The 15,676-nt window shown below is 44.0% G+C and overlaps 1 protein-coding gene across 1 annotated transcript in view; it reads right to left on the bottom strand.

Annotated features, from left to right (window-relative positions):
* Positions 1–3,956: 3,956 nt before the first annotated feature.
* Positions 3,957–15,676, bottom strand: part of STKLD1 (serine/threonine kinase like domain containing 1) — a gene marked incomplete at its 3' end in the record, with an annotated part of 49,352 nt that continues 37,632 nt past the window's right edge. Inside the window, exons 16-18 of the mRNA XM_082263254.1 lie at positions 15,508–15,636; positions 15,272–15,412; positions 3,957–4,063 (exon numbers count right to left, since the gene is read on the bottom strand). Of these exons, the coding sequence (XP_082119380.1) occupies positions 3,957–4,063; positions 15,272–15,412; positions 15,508–15,636 (377 nt within the window). The remainder of the gene's footprint in view (positions 4,064–15,271; positions 15,413–15,507; positions 15,637–15,676) is intronic.

Here is a 15,676-nt window from a genome sequence, read left to right as displayed (position 1 = left end):
CCCTTTCACACATGTGGACCATTCGTTTTATCAGTTCTGTCCCATTTTTTCAAAGAAAAAAAAAAAACAAAGTTTACATCAGTTTATCATCCATATTTACAATTACCAGCTAGAGTCCTTAACCATGTGAGTTCCAGAGCCATTTTTTCATGAAAAAATGGATTGTTTGTCCATTTACAGCGCATTGAAATAGTATTCATACGCCTTGAAATGTTCCACATTATGTCATGTTGCAACCAAAAGTGTAAATGTATTTTATTAGGATTTTATGTGATAGACCAACACAAAGTGGAAATAATTGTGACGTGGTGAAAGGAAAATGATAAATGGTTTTCAAATGTTTTTACAAATATGTGAAAGTGTGGCGTGCATTTGTATTCAGCCCCTCTGAGTCAATACTTTGTAGAACCACCTTTCTCTGCAATTACAGCTGCAAGTCTTTTTGGGGTTCTCTTCCAGCTTTGCACATCTAGAGAGTGACATTTTTGCCCATTCTTCTTTGCAAAATAGCTCAAGCTCTGTCAGATTGGATGGAGAGCATCTGTGAACAGCAATTTTCAAGTCTTGCCACAGATTCTTATAAGTGATTGGTCTAGTCTAGACCAATCACTTATAACTACCTCATCATTTTATACAGCAGCTGCTACCTCACTTATTTATTTAATTATAATCATTTAAATTGCACATTATACTAAATTCACCCTTTCCCAGTGGCGCGTGGAAATATACTAAGTATATTTTTCTACATCAATTGCCACAGATTCTCAATTGGATTTCGGTCTGGACTTTCACTGGGCCATTCTAACACATGAATATACTTTGATCTAAACCATTCCATTGCAGCTCTGGTTGTATGTTTATGGGTGTTGTCCTGCTGGAAGGTGAACCTCCACCCCAATCTCAAGTTTTTTTACAGACTCTTAACAGGTTTTCTTTTAAGATTGCCCTGTATTTGGCTCCATCTATCTTCCCATCAACTCTGACCAGCTTCCCTAACCCTGCTGAAGAAAAGCACCCCCACAACATGATACTGCCATCACCATGTTTCACGGTGGGGATGCGCAGTGTTAGTTTTTCGCCACACATAGCATTTTGCTTTTAGGCCAAAAAGTTAAATTTTGATCTCATCTGACCAGAGCACCTTCTTCCACATGTTTGTGTCCCCCACATAGCTTCTCGCAGACGGCAAACGTGACTTCCTTATGCCTTTCTTTCAACAATGGCTTTCTTCTTGCCACTCTTCCATAAAGGCCAGGTTTGTGGAGTGCATGACTAATAGTTGTCCTGAGGAAAGATTCACCCACCTGAGCTGTGGATCTCTGCAGCTACTCCAGAGGGCCTCTTGGGTGCTTCTTTTATTAATGCTCTCCTTGCCCGGCCTGTCGGTTTAGGTGGACAACCATGTCATGGTAGGTTTGCAGTTGTGCCATACTCTCCATTTTCAGATGATGAATTGAACAGTGCTCCACGAGCTGTTCACCCTGCTTTAAACTTCTCCACAACTTTATCCCTGACCTGTCTGGTTTATTCCTTGGCCTTCATGATGCTGTTTGTTCACTAAGGTTCTCTAACAAACCTCTGAGCGCTTCACAGAACAGCTGTATTTATACAGGGATTAAATTACACACAGGTGGACTCTATTTACTAATTTGGTGACTTCTGAAGGCAATTGGTTTCACTAGAAGTTAGGGGTATCTGGGTAAAGGGGGCTGAATACAAATGCACGCCACACTTTTCACATATTTATTTGTAAAAGATTTGAAAAACGATTATCATTTTCCTTCCACTTCACAATAATGTGCAACTTTGTGTTAGTCTATCGCAGTGACGCCGAACCTTGGCACCCCAGATGTTATGGAACTAGATTTCCCATGATGCTTATGCACTCTGCAGTATAGTTGAGCATCATGGGAAATGTAGTTCCAAAACATCTGAGGTGCCAAGGTTTGCCTTAACTGGTCTATCGCATAAAATCCCAATAAAATACAATTAAGTTTTTGGTTGTAACATGACAATATCTGGAACATTGCAAGGGGTATAAATACTTTTTTTAAGGCACTGTACATTGTTTTTCGTCCAATCCGCTTTAACAGAAGAAAAAAAAAAAAGGGCTTTGATCCATTTCAAAAATTATAATTTTCCTTGCTCTGGGTCAGTGATGCAAAGTATTAAAGCTAAAGGGCAACATGCCAGCCAGGAAACTAGCATTTTTAGAAGGAGGGTTTGTTACTGACTTTCTTTCTAGAAAGTCAGAGTAACAATAGTTGCGCTCTGTCTTTCCTGCCAAATAACCTCTTACCCTTTCCGTTATATAACTTCAGCTAACTGTACACTGAATGCAGTGCATATGCATTTTTTGTGTACAAGTGCTCTGTGCTGGGACAATATAACTCCTGCATGCAGGTATGGCAGTTAAATCGTCCATAGGTGACATAGGCTGAAGACTTAACACTCCAGACCTGGAGGAAGACCAAAGAAGTGCAGTGATGGGTGAGAGTAGACACTTATGGCACTTTAACATTGCAATTACCGGCTCGGCTCCACTCGGCCCTGCTTGGCTCGGTTTGGTTTTCTACTGCATGGTACCGCATGGTACGGTGTTGGTACGGTTTGCTTTTCCACTAATAGTAAGTGGGTGGGATAACAACGATTCTCTGACCAATCAGTGGCTAGTAGTGACAAACAGTCAAGGCAGCATGCAAATGATTGTGGGATATGGTACCGATACGGCCCTCTTGGAACCACAACCGAGTTGGTACTGTTTAAGCGAGCCGTACCGTTTGGTTCCATGTAGTGGAAAAGCGCCGCCATACCGTACCAAACCGTTCCAACACCGTACCATGCGGTACCATGCAGTGGAAAAGCACACCGAACCGTTCGGTTCCATGTAGTGGAAAAGCGCCAATAGCTGGAGGAGGGAGCTAGCTGTGCAAAAGCACCCACAGGATCTATAGTTGCATAGTTCTGCTTTAAAGCAGGTCCCAGTGGCGGCCTGTGCATAGGGGGCGCCAGGGCGCCGCCCCCCCCCCCCCCCCTAAAAAAAGGAAAAAAAAAATTACAAAAAGAATAAAGTTTAAAAAAAAATCGCGTTCGCCGGCCTATGTGGTGGCTATGGGGGGGGTGGGGTTTACGACCCAGAAGAGGCGCCGATTGGCTGCCTTCTGGGGGCGTAACCTGGGCGCAGGTCATAACGCTAGGACACCCCCACTTTCGTGATATCCTGGCTGTGATTGGTCCAGTCTCCAGCCTGGACCAATCATCATCCAGGACATCCGATTGCTGACGTCGCAATGGGGGCGGTGCCGGTGCGTGCGTCAGTCACGCACCGTCACTGCCCGATCTCCTTCCCGCCGCCCGGACCGATCGGAAGACCAGAAGACTGAAGAGAACGAGATGAGCAGCGCCGTGGACGGTTCCCGGAATCCCGCCGCCGTCAGAAGAAGAGGACTCGAGAAGAGGAGCAGCGACGTGGACGTCTCGCAGGCAGCCCAGGAGGAGAGCAGGTAAGTGATTGAAGCCGACCTGTGCCCTCACCTGTACCATGCCTATACCATCACCTGTACCATGCCACCTATACCTTTACCTGTACCATGCCGCCTATACCATCACCTGTGCCATGCCTATACCATCACCTGTGCCATGCCTGTACCATCACCTGTGCCATGCCTATACCATCACCTGTGCCATGCCTGTACCATCACCTGTGCCATGCCTATACCATCACCTGTGCCATGCCTATACCATCATCTGTGCCATGCCTGTACCATCACCTGTGCCATGCCTATACCATCACCTGTGCCATGCCTATACCATCACCTGAGCCATGCCTGTACCATGACCTCCAAGTCACGCAATTTTTTTGCCGCGAAGCAATACCTATTACATTTTTCTTTTTGCGCCCCCCCCCCAAAAATTTTGAGCACCAGCCGCCACTGGCAGGTTCTATAATGCTTTGATCACACACATGCTTGAAACTTCCTTACCTCCACAGATTCATATCGATCTTTAATTTCCCTCAGCAGTTCCTTTGTGTGTTGTGAACATAACTCGGAGTGTGTGCTTCCTGCAACAGACACAAGAGGGCAGAGTAATAATAACTGTTGTAACTTGTTCTTCTGGCTCTTGTTCTATAATCTATAACTGTGGCAAAGCTGAAGTTGTTGAAACATCGTCAACTGTAACAGGGGGTTTGACCAACCCGGAATGCAGATAGTTTGTATCCAGGGACAGTGGTTCAGTGGACACAGCTAATTGTCCAGTTTGTTTGTGGCCATAGCACAGAATGCTGTCACATCTGATTGCTACAATCCAGTTGCCCATATGAATAAGCACAAAAGTAACCAAAAAGCTTTATGTAAAGTCCTTGATCACATTAAGGTGTCCTTTTATGAAATGGAGATGAGCAGTGATCCTGCTGATCACAGCTCATTTCCGATCATTCTCAGTTTATGAAACAGAAATGATCGGGGGAGAACATGTTCTCCGCTGATCATCTCTTCACACCGGAATCTGTCATTGACTGACACAGAAACAGCCAGGCTATGAAGCTGCGATCCCCGCACTTCACTGGCGATCTGGGTCAGAATTCACACTCCCGGTTCACCAGCCCGGAGCTTGTGAAGCGGGGAGTGAAGACAGAATCGGGGAAGAACTGAGGGGGAAAAAAGAAGATTATGGACTTCCTTCTTCCTCGTTCAGACCCCCCAACACAGTAATCATGCCCCCCTGCCATATTTATGTATGTATATATATATATATATATATATATATATATATATGTATATACACACATACATGTAGATATATATTTAATGTGTATGTATGTGTATATATATATATATATATATATATATATATATACAATGTATGTGTGTGTGTATTCAGTGTATATATATATATATATATATATATATTTATGTAAGGGGACTATTATTTATTAACCTCATGTACTTAGCAGTGATAATTTATCACTGCTTGTTAAAGCGCGCCAGAGATTTTCATACTACTGTAATCTCGCTTTGTCTCACGAGATTACAGACGCCCCATTGACTTCTACACAGATCTCCGAGAAAACCGTTCTCCTCTGATCACCCTGGGCGAACTGAAGTTCTCCAATTCATAAAAAGGGTGCCAGAGGTGATCATTTTCCCTGGAGAACTGTAGAGAAGCCAACAGAGAAAAAAATTCACCCGTTCATAAAAGTACACCTTAATCTTCACAAAAGTCTGCAATGTAACTTCACCGAATGGGATTAGACCGTAAGAACAAATGAGATAGCGAGATAAAGCACTTCTAATTTTCTAAAAGAGTTTTTCCTTGTTAAAATATCAAATTGTGTCTATTGGTTATTCTTTTTCTCAAAATTATTGATCTGCACACTTGGTTTCAGTTAGTGATTTAAAAAATATTGAAGCTATTGGATCAACTAGACAGCCAGTTTGTCCAGGTTTCCTAAAAAGTGGATCAAAAGTCTCCTCCTAAACGATTTACTACTTCACACCCTCTTTTCCCCTACCACTTATACTGTATAACATGTAAAGCAATATACAGTAGATAATAGATATAGGGTAGCAGAAGGGGCTACACATTCATCCCAATTAGAAAACATCCATTCCTGTGACAATACAGCAACTGTTGCACTACAATGACGGGTCATGGTCAATTACAGATTTGCACGACAGCAAATTAAAATAGTTTTTGTTAACAAAATCTTTTAAAAGCATGATTTACCAGATTAAATGGCTATTAAACCCAAAAGCAAACATTTATTATATTGCAGCTTATCAATTCTTAGATGTGATTGCTGCACTATTTTTTTTTTTCATGCTTTCTTTCCTTTATTTTGATATGGGGATCTAGCCATTAAGTCTGTTGCTTTTCAACAGAACAAGCTCTCCTGTAAATGAATCATTTAAACACTAAAGGCAAAACTTTTTACTGGTGCCTCCATGGCAGCATACATGTGAGAGTAGCCCTGCCTACTTCCGCCCACAGGAACAGTGCCAGAGCATAGCTAAAAAAAAAGTTCACCCCCAAAACAGCCCATTTCCTTTTTTGTCCTTACGGAACTCACAGCCAGTGTGAAGAGAAGAAACCCTTACCTGCCACCTTTGGTGGTTTTTAACATAGGTTAAGCCCCTGTAGCGCAGTCCCTGACCTTAGGACGCTAAATGCTCTGATAACGCAGGGGACTTTGTGGATCTTTTTGGGTGAAAAATCAGGTGCTAACTAGCCCCTCATACAGCAGTGCAGCCAGGGCTATGTTCCTCAGATGAGCTGTCCGTGTCTGGAGCCTGCCTTCCAGAAGTGAGTGGATCCATTGAACCATTACACGGCATTTCCAAAATAAGTATGTTTTCTATTTTTTTTTTAATTTATGTGTGCTACATCTCCTCTCGGATGGGCTCCAGTTGCACCATGTTCCAGTATGCATTCTAGTAGCAATTGTGGAAGAGAAAGTTAAGTGTCTACATTCAAGGGAATGATGCATTATGCTGACCAGGTGAAGTGGATAGAGCTCACATGGGGGCCATCTTTGGTTTGGGCATGTACTCCCCCAGTGGTCATCTTTGAGTTGGGCAAGACTACCTGGAAGCCATCTTGGAAGTGGGCAAGGTGAGAATTTTGCCAGGAGTGGGAGGCAGGCAGAGTTGAGGAATATGCAGCTTCCAGATAGGGCATTCACATAATAGGACTGCATGCCAACACGCCCATAGACGCAAACCATGCATCAAGGGCCATTTCCTGCTACCTAGCGAATAGATATGTCCATACTCATGTCTGTGTGGCATTATTATTATACCTGACAATGTTAGTGTTCCAGCTGCCTTGCACTATGAGCTCACTGCATAACAAAGATCCACACGGTTCCTATAGGTAAGGGTCATCAGACCAGGTAGATATTTTGCTGCTAAAAGAGTGCAATCAGATGCAAACTGACCTCTCTCTTGGCTAAGGAGCCCAGCCTGTTCCACTGACAGGAATATGAATGAGAGGAGCACCAGAAATCCAGTTCAAGGTAGAGAAAATCCTTTTCCATACTGCAAACGCTAACACCATGGCCTAAAGAGTGCGTCAGAACCACCTTAAAAAGGCAGACAGAAGATTTGGCCCATTCTGCTTAGCCGCAAGGAATTGCTGTGAATCCTGGGTGAAGCTGCATTTACACAATAAATAGTGTGTCAAGATTGCCTTTAAAGAGGGTGACAGAAGGTCTTCAACCCCACTATTCATAGCCGCAACGGATTTCTATGAGCCTGGATGAAATTGCCTTTTCAAGATAGTGTGTGTTAAGATTGCCTTATAGGGGTAGACAGAAGCTCTCCTGCCCACTATCCATAGCCCCAACGGATTGCTGTGGGCCTATCCAAGTTATTGAGAATACCTCAAGCTGCACTCCAATACTGTTGCTGCCAACTGCATAAAGCCTCCCTCAGCAGAGAGCAGGTCAACTGTTGGAAAGGAAGAACATAGAGGATAAGCTAGTACTTTATGTTCAGCCTAAGGCTTTGCCCCTGCTAGCCATTCTCTTTAGGGTAGGTAAGTTTACTATGAGTGGAGAAGAACCAGAGGACCCAGGTAAGAATCCAGAGCAGGATGAGAAAGTTGCTACAGCATTTCCTCAGTCAGAAGAAGTAGCCTGCATAGTCTTCCAGGGACAGGTTCTCTTTTGAGACAGTCTAGGTCAATCGCATTAGAGATGCGGCTGAAGTTGAACACTTGTCATTACTAGCGGAAGAAGGCTAGAGTACAGTTTGCAAGGTCTTTTTCTCCTTCTAATTGTTAAGAAGTGTCTTTTCTCCATTTGTAGTCTCTGCATATCCTCTGAAGGTTTTCTGGGTCAAGGTGCTTCTGCCCCATTTGTGGTGGCGAACAGTTCACTATCCAAGAGCCTGTGGTGGCATTATCTGGTATGAATCTTGAAGCTTTAGGGGCTGGGTTTAGATGCAAGTTTTCCATAGAAAAATACAAAATTTGCATTTCTTCCCTTCTCCTGGGACACTTTCTGGCTTGTTGGGCATCTAAGATGATTAATGTTCCCATCTGGGGGTGGGCACAGGTGTGTTCGGGGTCCTGGTCCCAGCTTGCCCGCCTGGTCCTGCCGGCGCCGCTGGTCGCGGGCCGAGGGGCATTTCCTGGTCTGCAGCTGCGCGGGCTAGGGGTTGTCTCGCTGCCTGTGGTTGGCAGTGGGTGGTTTCAGCTCCCTGGTGGGGTCAGGTGGGTGGGTTGGGGCTGGGGTCCTGGGCATGCCTGGGCCCATCTCTATTCCCTTTCCTTAAGCAATTTTTGGGCCAATGCACTACTATTCGGGGATCCTGCCCCTTGTCTTTTGGTCAGCACCTCATGTATTAGGATGCCGGACCCAGTACTAGCCTCATTGCCCTCCTAAAATATTTTCATAGAAAGATCCTTAGATGGGGAATAATTAGAGCAGGCTCTATTGAGCTGCCTGACATGGTCCTTCAGATATTCCAGTAATTTGGATAGGTTCATACACACTCTAGTCTCAGATTCAAGCCATCTATACCAGGAGCAATCTGAATCTCCACTTTTGTATGAGAGGTCTAGAACTTAGGTTAGCTTCATGTGAGGCAATTCCTTTGGCCTGGTTGTACCCCAGGCTTCTATTCTTCGAGGGACAAGTTTACTCAGTCTTTGGTCGGGTGATTTTCCTATTGCTGAGGCTCAGGGGTCTGGCTCTCATGCAAGGAAGTTTTTCCTTTCTTTTTTAAAGTGGAGTTCCGGCCTGAAAAATAAAATTTAGATAAAAATACCCCCGGGACAGTCAGGACTAGTGCATTTTAGCAATGATAGCCTCTGAACTGTCCCGGGTTCACTTACCTTTTAGAAGAAATACTTCCCTTGAAAATTTCTTGTCCTTGCCCTGCCATCTCAGGTGTGGGCAGCTGAAGCCAGGGTGTCCTCTTCTGCGTCCTCCCTGCTAAACAGCTTCTAGGCATGCCCAGAAGCTGTGCAGGGATGGTGCGCCTGCGCTGGAACTGACGTCGGGGCCGGTGCAGGCGCATTGATTCCTGGGAGCGATGATGTTCAGCTCCCAGGAGTCAACGCAAGAAGGAAGTGACGGTGGCGGCCGTGTCCACAGAGGGAGGAAGAGGAAGTAAGGTAACTATATTTTCTTAAAAAACAAGGTAAGTGAATAAAAAAAAATTGAATTATCCAATTCTTTTACAGGTAATTTAGAGCAAGCGGACAGGGGAAAAAAAAAATTTCAGGGTGGAACTCCGCTTAAAGAATCCCCATGGAAAGACACCTCCAGACAGTGTATCATTCCGGGGAAGAGACCTAGACACCCTTGATATCAAGGGGCTTAGTTGTCTTTGGCGTCTTGTTTTCCAAGGTAACATCCAGAAGTTCTGGGCTGTTTTATATAATCTGGATCCAAGCAGACAATGCCATAAAGGTAGCATACTTCGTTAAACTTTGAAAATTTAATAAAAACCATTGAAAAAAAAAAAAAAAAGGTGGCATAGTTCAATTTTCAGGTGAATCCAGAGTTTTGCAGTAACAAAAGGCTAGATTGGTATCCTTGGCAAAACATGTCCCAGGTAGGCAACTTCAGAGGCTGACTACCAGGCCCCTGAGATCAAACTAAAGGCTAGGCAGTTTTGGCTCAGGTGCAGTGGTCCACTGGTAGGGTGCTCCTGTGACTTTCAGTACTTTCTTCTCTCGTTTGTCTTGCATGTCCGAAATGGAAAACATTCCAGTGTTCCAGGCTGATCCAGGCAGATGTGGTACGCCAACCTAAAAGCGGGGCTGGACAGTTGCTCCAAGGGATCTACTGGATCAGGATCATCTGTTCCCAAGGAATGTGTTTTTCCATCCAGCTTCAAACTGCCTTTGACAGCTTGATAACTGAAGCTCAAATTTGCATATTCTGTCAGTTTTACAAATATCCAACTTCTTAGTAGGTATGGAAGCCCTCCAGCTATCTTGTTTAAAGCCAAACCACCAATCCTAAACCTAGCTAGATCAGTGTGGCAGGAAGTGTAGAAATTGTCTAAGTACACTGACACTCCTCTGGAGTTGCCTCTGTGGGGCAATCCAATGTTCCCACATTTTGTAACATTAGAGGATGGGGCAGGCTGGAAAAGAATGGGAGTGTGTACGGTGCAGGATAGATATGATAATCGCACAATTAAAAATTTTGATTATTTGAGAAGACGCTTTGATATTGTTCACAGTACTTTTTTTTTTTTTTGCTATTTTTCAACTTAGACATGCATACTATGCTCAATTCGGCACCCAGAATTGGTCCATCTTAAATTACCCACTGATTGGTATACTGCGTTCACAGGGGCTCTCAAACCGATAGCACGTAAATGGATGCAACCCTCTCCCCCCTCTGTATCACAATGGTTAAATGCAGTGAACCAAATGTTGCCTTACATGAAAGTTGAATACGAACACCGTGGATGTCCACAGAAATATAACAGGGTGTGGAATGTTTGGTGCTCTTTAGATCTCACCATTACGAATGACTAACACATGTATAGTTTTAATATGCTTTGACCCAAACAGTAACTTGGTAACTTGTATTCAATATAATAAGTACCATTACAAATACGCCCTATTATATGACCTACTCAGTTACAGACCGAAAACATGGATGCATAGTTTTTGTTTTACTTTTTCCATGTATTGTTTTGTTCTTCTAATGTATACGTTTGTACATATTCTGGCTTGTAACCAGATAACCCAGAATTTCTTACTTCTTTATTTTGTCTAAATTTGCAATAAAAAGTATCATGGAGTCTAGGAATCCCTTTGCTGCTATACAGGGAGGTTTACTTCTTCATGTTAAATCTATTGCTGGACATGTGGTTGCTTATTTTGCTGTAAGCCTCAGGACTTTCTCCCCAAAAGTTTCTTTGCTGGACAAGTAAATACATATTCGCCAGCACACCAAGGATCTTGCAAAAGCAGTCCAAAAAACTTTATTCAAGATACGATCATATCAAAAAATTGTGCAACGTTTCGGAGCCGCACAGGACCCCTTCGTCAGGCATGTGACATGCCTGACGAAGGGGTCCTGTGCGGCTCCGAAACGTTGCACAATTTTTTGATATGAACGTATCTTGAATAAAGTTTTTTGGACTGCTTTTGCAAGATCCTTGGTGTGCTGGCGAATATGTATTTACTTGTAACTAATCCAGTTGCCAACTGGTGATCGCTTCAGCACCCAGCACACACAAGCCTACAAACCAGGAAGGTGTGCGATAGGAATATGAACTATATCTTCGCTGGACAAGTCCTCTCCTGCAGCTGGGCCTAGGTCAGCATTTGGGTCCTAATATTGCTGCCCATGTGACTTTGTGGGATCTTAAGTAGTTCACTCATAGCCTTCACTTGGGGAGGTGACTTTTAAAGACTGGTGACCTTGTCTGGCATTGAACCTTTCACAGGTTTAACATAAGAAGGTTGTTGGAACCCAGTTCTCCATCTTACTCCGATTAGTTTATATCTGTCTCCTCAAACATGACATCCTCATTTAGTTCTTTAATCTGCATCCATTTCACCCAAAGGAAATTTCTGTAATTTGGTTAGATGTGGTCATGTTGGAAAGTTTATCTCTCAGCCTTTACTTTTCTCTTGTATTTCAAGATTGATTCTGTACTGATGCTCAATTTTCTAGCTCCATCATGTCCAGTTGACTCTGCAGACCATCAAGCAACTCCATGATCTAGGGTTCAGGTTCCATCCTGTCCTGACAAGATGCACTCTACTAAATCTCTATGTGCATCCTGAGTTTTCGGCTGCAGACTATAGTTTCTCAGATCGGCAAGGCTACCACCTAGGCTTTTGTCCTCACTTTCCCTGTGTTCTTCCAGGGGATAGGGGTGATTGTAGCTGGATTAACGCACTTGCCACGGGAGCATTTGGGTTCTGTTCATTGTCCTTTTTCCATCTGCGCTGAACTTTTGGGGCAGCCTTTGGGGGCATGTCCCCTTGAGGGGGATGCGCTCCGGCGGCCTGTCCTGGGGATTTGCATGTTGATGGGGAGGGTGTCAGGGATGGTGCTCAATTGTTTTTCTACCAGGCAGACATTTGCCCTTATCTGAAGCCAGCTTCTGGTATAAGTAATACTGAGGAAGCTATTCAAGCTGCAGGAAGTTCACAGCCTTGCTGTTGTCATGGCATCAAGAGCCTGTGGGCGTTTGTTTGCCTATCTCGTAGTGAGATTGCTTTGTCCGACTTGGCTGAAGTACTCCTTCAATACATTCAGATCAATGATGGCACACTTGCAAATAGTCATTAGCTAGTCAAAGTAGCTATACCTAGCTCCTTAGAAACCAACAATGGTAGAAGGCTCCAGTGCATATTCACCTTGTGGTTCCTGAAGTTAATTTTAAGGTCCCGCTGTATGGCCAGACTGCAACCATTGAAAGTAATTGCGTGCAGCGTGACATCCCTGCGTAATTGTGTGACGTTTCTGTATAAGGTGCCCATGATGTTCAGATGCTGCTGGAGGAACGTACAGTTCCTCCAGCAGCATCTGATCATCATGGGCACCTTATGCAGAGATGTCAGCCAACATGACAGGCAGGGGAGTCAATCCAGTTCCATTTTGGCAAAATGTATTCAGCACGTCTGATGGGCTAAGTAGTCCTCACTACACCAGTATTTGGCAGGAAGCCAGTAGCTACTCACTTTATTATGATGGAATTTTGCTAAAGCTTCCCACTCTGATAGCTAGTTACTGATCTTATCACATGTATGCTGCCATGGAGGCACCAGGAAAACAGAAAATTGTATCATACTTACCATATATTTATTTTCCTGGTGCCTATCTATGGCAGCATACCAAGCCCACTCAGTTCGATCCTAGTGATGTACAGTGAATGGGCTATTGTGTGGGTGTTACCTTTTTATAGCTATGCACTGGTCCTGTAGGCAGAAGTTGGCAGGGCTACTCTCACACATATGCTGCCTTGGATAGACCAGGAAAAGAAAATGACGGTAAGTATGATACAATTTTCCATTTTTTGTTTTTTGTTTTAGATGGATTGGAGGGGGATTAGAATATTTGTCAGTTTTTGCTGTCTGTACCCCCATTATGGAGATTCACCCTTTCTATTTGTCCTGTTTACCATTACGATTAAAAGTGAAAGTAAAAGAAAATCCTACATTCTTGGTTGATCCCAGAAAAGTAATAGAGGGTAAATGTTCCAATGGGAACACTAGTTCTGGTGATCTGGGGGCTACCAAGGAACCCCCTAATTTGCCGGGATTTCCTCTCACTTCCTGTTTGGCTATGGGACAGAAAGTGAAGCAAAATCTCTGCAATGGGACTGTCATGGACATGCAATAGTGTCTGGCAGCTTACCTTCTCCTCCATGTCTCCATTAGAGGCCTGACTCTCCTTCTGGCTGCCCTTTATCGTCTCTACTCCCTGTATGGCTCCACCCCAGGCCTTTCCAGGAAGTCTATATTAACCAGTGCACTTCAGGTCTGCTTTGCTGTTCAACAGTGTTTGTTTGCTTGTGTTCCTGTCTGCCGTGTGCTACATCTACCTTTCTGTGTACCGATTTTGGCTTGTCTCTGACTACTCCTGTTTGCCTGTGACCCTGACCTTTGGCCTGTTCCTTGATTACCCTCGTCTGCCTGTTGCTCTGACCTCGGCTTACCCATCACTATCCCTTGTGTCCTGATTGGCTGCTTCCCCTCTCTCCCTACAGAGCGTGACCTGGGGGACCCCAGGGGCCGCGACCTGGGTCCATTTGCAGCGAAGTCCATCCTCACCACTAGATGCTCTGGTGAACACTTGCTGGGCCTTAAGGCCCGTACACACGTACCGATCGTCGGCCGAAAAGCTTCGGCCGACGACCGATCTGCCGATTGTAGGCTTGTTAGTATGATGCCTCCGACAGCCAACAGCGCACATTCGGCCGAAAAGAATCTGTCATGCAAGCATTAAACTTTTTGTATGCCGACACCAGAGCGGCCGATTGTTCGCCAGTCAGTACAGAATTCGGCCGACAGACCGCAGATTTGCAAGACTGGGCATGCTCAGAAAAGGAAAAACACAGGGAAAGTAAACTTTTACATGACATCACTTCTGCAGTCGGCTGTAGTCGGCAGACAAAATTCTTGTGCAGTCTTTTGCACTTTTCAACAGACACCGACAGCCCTGGACAAAAGACAGCTGATCGTTCGGCCGACGATCGGTACGTGTGTACGGGGCTTTAGACTCCCTGCCCTGGGGAATCTTGGACTCACATTTCCTATCCATCCACAGCAGTCAGCTATTGGGTTCACTACCTTGCGATGCATACCTGGCCACAGGTGACCTGAAAGGGACACAGATGGCGAAAAAAAAAAATCCGACAGGTTATAACCCTCCCTTGCTCTATCCAAAATGAAAAAGGTTTTGCCTATAGTTCTACTTTAAGTGTTGAAACAATCCATTTACCACCGACATGGGTGCTTCCAATTACCAGTTTTCATTTATAGTTGTAAAACCTTAAATCTCCCCCCCCCCCCCCCCCAAAAAAAAAAAAAAAAAAAAAAACCTGTTGCTGTAACTGAAGTGTGAGCTGCCGTTTGGCTTCAATTTGTCAGTGTATCTAAATCGGCTCATACATCAAACACTCCCTTCCCCCTGGATTGACAATGCTGCTGTCTGCTGTGCCCCCTGTGATCCTTCATCTAGAGTGGGGGAACTCTAATACAGGAGGTGTGTTACTGGCCAGATCATCAGATGGAAACAGAGGGATAAAAGCCTAAATAAAAAGAGAACAAATGCAACAATCCCATCTAATGATTGGTAAGCTGCAATATATCAATTTATTATAGTTTTGATTTTGGCTTTAATACTTCTTTAAAATCACAGCAGCTATCCTATCTATTGATAGAAAAACTGCAGCACAGTAACAGTGCAGTTGTGGTCTATAGCACCTAACAAAGGATGTCTTGAAGAATGGAGATGACGTAATCCCACCCTAGGGCACTTTTGTATACAAGGGCACTGAAACAGTGATGCTAAGTCCTATTGCATGAATTCTGTTGCTGTGTCCCATAATTTCCTAACTGGTGATTCATAACCACATGACTGTTCTACAGAGGACTATCTAACTGCATTTGCCTCAGGCCAAAATAGACCGCTATCTTTTTTACAACCAATCAGCTGCTTGCTTTTATTTTCTAATCACAGTAAAAGCAGAAATATGATTGCATGATATGAGAAACACCATAATTTTCCTTGCACGGGTATTTTCTATAAATGAAATTCTGAAATACAGATTATTCTTACCGTAATTAGCCATCTGGTTAAAGAGTTGACAGATATTCTCTACAATTTCTGGGTCATCAGAGTAGAGTAGATCGAGCTCTTTAATCAGAGAGAGACCACTTTTCCCTGATTGCGGCACCAGCACACGATAAGCAGCCAGTTCTTTAAGAACAAAAATAAAAATCACACTGTGGAATATACAGTCCATATGCAAAGGATTCTGGAAAGATGCTACAGGCAGATGGTATGTACAGTACCTGAGTTTATCACTAGACCGGTCAATGCCAAGCAAACATTTTTGGCCAGAATAGGGCGCTTCATGTGTATCTGTAGGCAATCCAGGAGCAATAGTGTTACAGATTCGATTTGGTCCTCCATCACGTGACCTGTAAGATGTTAGGCAAACACTTGTAGAATGGACATATT

The sequence above is a fragment of the Pelophylax lessonae genome (assembly GCF_965119305.1).
Source record: "Pelophylax lessonae genome assembly, chromosome: 7".
NCBI classification, from domain to species: domain Eukaryota; kingdom Metazoa; phylum Chordata; class Amphibia; order Anura; family Ranidae; genus Pelophylax; species Pelophylax lessonae.
Note: the sequence above shows the minus strand (reverse complement) of the source record. Positions and strands in the feature narration are given on the sequence as shown.